Source organism: Capsicum annuum, chromosome 11, assembly GCF_002878395.1.
Source record: "Capsicum annuum cultivar UCD-10X-F1 chromosome 11, UCD10Xv1.1, whole genome shotgun sequence".
Taxonomy (NCBI): domain Eukaryota; kingdom Viridiplantae; phylum Streptophyta; class Magnoliopsida; order Solanales; family Solanaceae; genus Capsicum; species Capsicum annuum.
Window position 1 is genome coordinate 13,439,935 of NC_061121.1, and position 8,272 is coordinate 13,448,206.

The 8,272-nt window shown below is 35.6% G+C and overlaps 1 protein-coding gene across 1 annotated transcript; it reads left to right on the forward strand.

The window, feature by feature from the left end:
- The first annotated feature begins 5,028 nt into the window (after positions 1-5,028).
- On the forward strand, positions 5,029-7,030 carry LOC124888784 (nuclear transport factor 2-like). The gene is made up of 6 exons (XM_047400074.1): positions 5,029-5,194; positions 5,373-5,554; positions 5,906-6,110; positions 6,196-6,311; positions 6,396-6,458; positions 6,857-7,030. Exons 1-6 carry the CDS (start codon positions 5,029-5,031, stop codon positions 7,028-7,030), a joined length of 906 nt encoding a protein of 301 aa, XP_047256030.1.
- The last annotated feature ends 1,242 nt before the right edge of the window (positions 7,031-8,272 follow it).

Below are 8,272 nucleotides of genomic sequence, written 5' to 3' on the forward strand. Positions count from 1 at the left end.
TTTCGTATAATCTGGACAGTAAGCCTGTGCTAGCTAGAGACATTTTGTATATTTCCTCCCATGGTCATCTCCCTACCTACGATTTGAACTTGGAACATCAAGGTAAACTTTGAAACCCTTGAACCATTGAGCCAACCTATCTGTCTTTGTGTCAGGGAATTCAAAATCTATGTAGTACATTCTTAAAAGATAAAAAACTTATCTTACATTTACAGTGTAATTTTTTTCTGAGGGGTTCGGCTAAACACCCTCTGGTTCGGAACAACTAGATCCGCCCCTGGTGGCAAAAGTGAATATGAGTATTCATATTGTTAGAGTGGGTAAAAAGTCCCACAATGGTTGGGGATGAACTGTTAGTTTGCTTATATGGACTTGGGTAATCCCCACCTCATGAGCTAGCTTTTGAGGTTGAATTATGCTCAAAATCCATTCTTGACATGGTATTAGAGCCAAGTACATCCCTGTTTTGGGCTCCTGGTCCACGCGCTAGCTTTTGAGGTTGAATTATGCCAAGATCCGTTCTTGACACATATAGCTTCTCTTAACTATAATGTTTCCAGATTAGCAATACTATTTCCAACAAGAACCTTTACTTGGCCCTTGTAAAATGATGTTAATTCTACAATTAATGGCATAGTTAATGTAATCCTATAAGTGGGGTCACGTGCAAGGAGTTAGAGAAAGGTGGTCTGGTTACACTTACCTTGTGAAGATAGAGAGGAAAATGATGTTATTCTATTTCTAGATTTTATTAGCTCAATGATAACGCTCAAACTACACCTCTCTAATGAGAATGTAAGCGATCATTGTCAATATATAACCCAACTAGGTTGGGGTCGAATCCTACAGGGAATATGGTGTGAACTTAAGTTGTTTGCGATTTAATCAACTGATAGTTGGATGTTTCCTGAAATGGGGGTTTTGGAGATTAGCCAATAAATGTTGGTCACTTTAGTTTCAGTGTTTGTAATCAAGAGTTTATGGAAAACCAGAATTATGTTCACTATGGTTTTTAGTACTTGACAGATGCTAACAGGGATTCAAGATTCTCACAGTAGGTAGGACAACAGATTATCTTTATCGAAATTATGCCTAAATGTCTCTCGACCTACTTAAGCATTTAATTACCTAATCCTCTCGGACTTAGGGAATTTATATTTACTAAACAGACTTCACCTTAGGTTAATCAACCTTGTTACAACGTCAATTATTAAATGGAATTTTAGTGTTTCCAAGTCCCTGTCAATAATTCGCTTCCTACTATATTTGATTTCTTATCTCAAGAAAATCAAAGCAGGTGCTATCTATCGTTTGCAACCAATAGACAATATTTAAAATCTCAGAATTATCAAGGAGTCCTATTACCTTTAGAATCTTAAACACATAGCATCTTACCAAGACTTAACCCATAGATCCCATAATTCGGGTTAAAGAGATTAGCCGCTCATAATGTAATAAGCGAAACAACTACATGTATTCATAATTTGAAAGATGAACTTACCACAAGATGAATAGTAACTAGTGATTCTCGGATTAGATCACAATAGAAATCCCAAAATATTGATGAAAATCTCTTCAAAGTTATTTATTTTTCAAGCCAAGAAACTAGAGAAAAAAATAACAAAATATGTGTGTCCCAAAAACAGGTTCTAGAACTCTTTAGAAAACCCTAAACTATGCTTTAAATAGTACACCCTAATTATAAAAATAAAATCACAGAGTTCAGCAATTTCTCAGATTAAGTGACGACATTCGTGACACCTTATCAGGAGTCTGACGACTTATCACAAATGTTGTCAGCTCCTTCTTCAGTTTTAGCACTTTCTGCTTAAGGTTGACGATGAAACTTGATGACTTATCAACTCTTTGACGACTTATCAGGAAATATCATCACAACTTTCAGCTGAGGTCCATTCTCTGTCTAAGGTTGACAGTATCTCTGATAACTTATCACAGAGCTGACGACTTATTAGGAATTTCGGCATGAACTCCGGTCGAAAACCAATCTCTGTCTAAGGCTAACGATGAAGCTGATAACTTATCAGAGTTCTGATGACTTATCAGGAATGTCGTCAGCCACACTTCTCTTCTATTTGCTTCAGATTTCAACTCTTTTGCTTCCATCCTTGTTGGTTCTCTTGCATCTTGGCTTCTACTGTAAAATTAAAGATAAAACGTTCAAAAATAACAAAAGTTTTTTAAGACTTTTCAATTATTCTCAGTTAAAAGCCTCAAATGTGTTAGCATCTGCCTCCTAGTATGTCCAGTAAGGAGGCATGTTTCGTCTTGTTATATACTCCAATCATTGCGGCAAAATTGGATTGGGGGCTTGGCTGCCGAGTTAAGGGCGGAACTCAAATAGCCCATGGAATTACAGAAATGTAGGGTGTACCATCGAGCTCGGAATTATACCATAGAATGGTGTTTTACAAGTCATATGCATAGTTTTAAGCCCTTCATATTGTGCCCATGTATTTTTCAGTACTTTATGCTAAACTGTTTTACGAAATGCTCTCACTTATGTTTTATAACTACTTGTTATTTTGGATTGTTTCACATACCAGTACTTTTTTGTAATGACCCCCCCATATTTCAGGTTCAGAGGCCCAGTTCTGTAGTCCCGCTAATCAGTAGATCATTGTCAGACATTTAGAGTTGGTGAGCCTCTCTTATTTTGGAAGACCTTTTTCCATGTGTTAATTTCATTTGATTTTAGTTCATGGTCCGACCGGGGGCCTTGTCCTGGTTTCAAACAAGAGTATTATTTTCAGTTTTAGTAGAGACTTCATAGACTGGTTATAGATGTGTGTGGATTTTCTTATGAACTTAAGTCTCGTATTGTTAAGTTGAAATAATAGAACTTCCATGTTTTCAGTTTACTTCCGCATTATTATAATAGATGAGTTATGCTTATGATTACAAGCTAAGGGGTCTCTCGGGCCTTTCGTGGTTCGGGATGCTCATTGCGGCCAGGGCCTCGGTTTGGCTCGTGACAAATTGATTACACTAAAACCTTTTCCCCTATTGTAAAGATGACAACCGTAAGGCAGTACAGGCTACTTCAGTTAAGAAAGGATGGGATATCTTTCAACTCGATGTCAAAAATGCATTCCTTCATGATGGCTTACAAGAAGAAGTGTACATGGAGGTACCTCCAGGCCTTGGGGTGGAAAGTCCAAGGTTAAAATGCAAACTCAACAAGTCACTTTACTGACTAAAGCAAGCTAGTCGATAATGGTATGACAAGCTAACCGAAGCATATTATTTCAGAGGATACACTCACTCAATGAATGATTACTCTCTTTTCCACAAATAAACTGCAAGTTCAGCTATTTTTGTAGCAGTTTATATAGGTGATATACTTGTGACTGGGACACATAATTCCGAGATTGAAAAACTCAAACAATTCCTGCATGGAAAATTCAGGATTAACGACTTGGGTAAACTCTAGTACTTTATTGGGATGAAAGTTCTTTATAAGCAGGTTGGTTTAATTATTTCCCAAAGGAAGTTCTTGTTAGACTTACTTAAGCATTATCATGTTTCAAGTATGTCCAGTTGTTCTTCTCCACTTGATACCACACAAAAATTACTTGCCAAGGAAGGAACACCTTTTTCATACCATACTTACAACAGATAGCTCATAGGCAAGCTCAATTTCCTTACTATGGTGTGTAACATTTGAGTCAGTTTAGGTAAGACCCTAAGGAGCCTTAACTCAAAAGCTGCACTTCATTTGCTAAGGTATCTCAAGTCTGATCCAACACTAGGCATCTTCATGTCACATGATCCAAATTATGCTATCAAAGTTTACTGTGATTCTAACTGGTTACATGTCTAGTTTCCAGAAGATCGGTTAGTAGTTACATTGTTTTGTTGGGTAATAGTCCTGTGAGTTGGAAATCCAAGAAGCAAAAAACTGTATCGTTGTCCTCAGCAGAAGTAGAGTACAGAGCCTTAATGAAAGTAACAGTAGAATTGGTCAGGCTAAGTAGACTACTTGAGGAACTTTCTGTACCATTACCATCTCCTATTAAGATGTATTGTCATTACCAGTCAGCTCTTCATATTGCAAGGACCCTTGTGTTCCATGAGAGGACTAAGCATATTGAAGTGGATTGTTATTTTGTAAGAAATCTGCTGCAAGCTGGCTTCTTTTCTCTCCACCACATCTCCTCGAATTTTCAACTAGCGGATGTACTTACTAAGACACTCATAGGAATCAAACTATCTGTTGCATTACACAAGTTGTCTGTGTTTTCCACATCTCCAACTTGAGGGGGGTACTAAGATAATTAACTAAAATTTAGAAAGATTAGGTGATTAACTAGTTGCACTGTTGCTGCGTGTGATTAGTTAGAAGTTAGCCTAATTGGACAGCTTACTGCTAGATGTAAGGTAGTTTCTAGATATTTTGTAATCTTCTTCTATAAATACTTATATGCTCGTAATGAAAGTCGGTTAAGCAGTTTATCCAGAAACTGGTTTCTTCTGTTTTTCCTTCTTCTCTCTTTCACTGCTCATATGAGCTAAGTTTAGGATCAACTTCCATTGTATGGAATAAAGGATTCTCTCAGCGTTAACTTTGAGTCATTGAATTAAGATTGGAATTATTGTATACTGGATTCCCAGATTAGTTATTTTACTTGTAATTTCACTTCAAAAAAGTGTATGCTTCTCTTCTAGCATTTTTAACATTGGGGAAATGCTTCTCTTCTAGCATATTTAACATTGGGAAACATTAATTAGACTTATGATTTTTGGAGAAAAATTTATAGACTTTTTGTATCTATTTTTCATTTTATCATTTTCATTAACATTTGAGCTGTTACTAAAGGTTTTTTGGCTTAAGATTTTCTTATCTTTGACAAGTGGATGCTAATAGCCTTCTGATATTTGCATAATTTCAGAGCACAAATGATTTTATCATTTTATCTCACATCAAGGACAAAATAGTGGAAGTCATAAATATAGACTCCCGATCATCTGCCGGAGGAGGTGTTCTTGTGGCGGTAACTGCATGCTTGAATGAGCAAGATAACTCAAGAAAAAATTTCTCTCAGACTTTTGTTTCTTGCTCCACAAGAAAATGAATACTATGTGTTGAATGATATATTCCGCTTTGTTAGTGTAGTAAAATCTTCAACACTTGTTGAGGAAAAGGTTGATGAAAATGTTGTTTTTGCTCCTATGGGCATTTCAATTGATTCCTTTAAACCAATGTCAAACTTTTTTTTTTGTTTAACTTGTTATGACACATTAATATGACCTGATTGTATAAATATTTAACTTGTCAATGTGTAGAACTTAAACTCTATGGTTAACTATATTAAACTATGCTCCAATTGAATTACTATTGCATTTATAACCAGCTACTAAGAGCAAAATCAATGATACTGTCAAGGAAGTTTCTGATAATTCAGAGAATACGGTGACGACAGATGATCAAGTTGTCCAGAAGTCTTCACTAACTTCAAACGAGAAAGAAAAATCTGTTGTGGAGATGGCCTTAGTCGTTCAGAATGAGGCTTCTAAACTTAGCTATGCTTCAATGGTTAGTCATACTTTTAACGTTTGTTTGGTGCGCGTGTGTTTGGTTCGCGTGCTAGTTATGCATAAATCATACTCCCTCCGTTTCAAAAAAAATGACCTACTTTAACTTGGCTCAAAGTTTAAGAAAATAAAGAAACTTTTGAATCTTGTGCCCTTAAATTAAAGCTGTGTCAAATGTACCAAAACGCCCTTTAATCTTGTGGTCCTAAACATGCCATGTGGAAAGTTAAAATTAAAGTAATGCCAAAAATATGAAAGGAGTCATTCTGTTTTAAACGAACTAAAAAGGAAAGTAGATCATTCTTTTTTAAACGGAGGGAGTAACTTTTTTGCTTGACTCAGACTCGTATAGATGAAGCAAGGTAGGTCCTCGCCACCAACAAATACATTGTACAAAAATGTAAGGGTTGTTGCTGATGATGGTCTCCTATCAACACCTAAAAAACCTCGAGCCAGTAGCCCAGTTCAGGCGCTAACATCTAGTTCGAGTGGTGTGTTGAAAGCTGCAACTGTGTCAACTAATTTTGCACAAGGCAATGTCTATGATGATTTCCGATGTAAATTTTTGTTTGCTTAATCAAATAGTTGATGAAATGTTGACCATGTTAAGCCATTCTTTGATTTGTCATTTACATGTTGTAGATAAATCAATATATATTGGAGGATTGCCAACCAACACAATAAGAAGTGATCTCTGTGTTATTGTCAAAGAGTTTGTACCGATTGACATTCAGGACGTTCAGCTCAAAACTACTGAGGTATATTTATTTCACATTTTGTAGGTTATTGTTAGTATCTATTATTTACTTAAATCTTATCTCTTATTTAAAGATTAAATGTAGGATGGATACTGCATTGGATTTGTGCATTTTCAAGATGAAATTTCTGCTAAAAAAGTTGTCCAAGTGATGAATTCTACAAATTCTCTGTAAATTGTTATGGGCTTTGAATTAGTTGATCATCTTTTAATGCTTCGTCTTCTTTCTTCAATGTTCAATTCTAAACTTGTTACATTACAGTGAAGGGAGAGAAGTTTACTTCAGATATAAGAGACATAACAAAGGTATCTATATATGTATATACTTGTCATTTTATTCTCTAACATTCATGTGTGGTTTGAGGAAGGGCCACACTCTAATGGGGTGTGATGTAGCCTATCCTGGCTCAAGCATCCATGTTTGATCTTTACCATTTCTCTGTGGCCCTCTTTTATTCTGTCATAATCATAATGCTAATTCATTTAACTTAATTTAACAATCAATTTTGTCATGATAATGATCATATTGTATTTAATTTTCTTCAGTTCATGGCGAGAGGGCAAACTCTCCATCACACAGAGGTAGATTTCACAACAGTTGTTCTGAGTCACGAAGCTGGCCTCAAAATTCTGATGGACACAAGAGAGAAGGTTACCAACAACAGAACTATAGGAGGAGGGGCACTAACTATAATTATTGTTATAGCAGCCTTATTGTAGTATGCTTAAGTTGCATCATGAATCCTTTTTGTGATTTCACATCTTCATGTTAAGGCACAATATTGTTTGGCTCCAAGTCTCCAACATTCAACTGGTTCCATAATATTATCTCATGTCGCATATTATTTTGAAGGATGATTTTTTGGAGTCAAGGATCTAGATACTATCACTTGTCTTCGTGATCGATATGGTGGAAGACTGGAAAAGTTCATGTCCACGATTCATGTTGTCCTGATTCTACATTAATAAAAATTCATGTTGTCCTAATATCCCTTTTCAGCTTTGTCCCTGATCTACTAAATGTAGTCCTCAATCTTTCTCTATGCAAACCTTCTGATGATATGTTTCATACAATCTGGACAGTAAGCCTGTGCTAGCTAGAGACATTTTGTGTATTTCCTCCCATGGTTGTCTCCCTACCTACAAGGTAAACTTTGAACCCCTTAAAACACTAAGCCAACCTATCTGTCTTTGTGTCAGGGGATTCAAAATCTATGTAGTACATTCTTAAAAAATATAAAACTTATCTTACATTTACAGTGTAATTTATTTTTGAGGGATTCGGCTAAACACCCTCCGGTCCGGAACAACTAGATCCGCCCCTGGTTGCAAGAGTAAATATGGGTATTCTTATTATTAGAGTAGGTAAAAAGTCCCACATTGGTTGGGGAATGGACTGTTAATTTGCTTATATGAACTTGGGTAATCCCCACCTCATGAGCTGAGTTAGGCCAAGATCCATCCTTGACACATATCAGCTTCTCCCAACTATAATGTTTTCATATTAGAAATACTATTTTCATCAAGAACCTACATTCTTAATGTAATCCTATAAGTAGGGTTACGTGCAAGGAGTCAGAGGAGGGTGGTCTGGTCTGATCTGTGCACAGACCTTACACTTACCTTGTGAAGATAAAGAGGAAAATAATATTATTCTATTTCTAGATTTTATTGGCTCGCACAATGTGACTTGATGTAACATACATGTGCAGCTTTTTGTTAAGACTTAGATGTCTGTATCTGAATACACTTCTGAATGATTAAGATGTTGTCTCAAGATCTGAAAACTGAATGATTAGGACTATTTGTTTTTCAAAGTCTGAGTGTGCGAAACTTATTTATTTATAAATATAAAAAAAATGCAATTTAAATAAAAAATTAAGTATAGAATAAAAAAATATTTGGTTTAATACAACAAAATTATTATTTGATTGAAAAATAATATTTGTGTTTGTTAGTAAT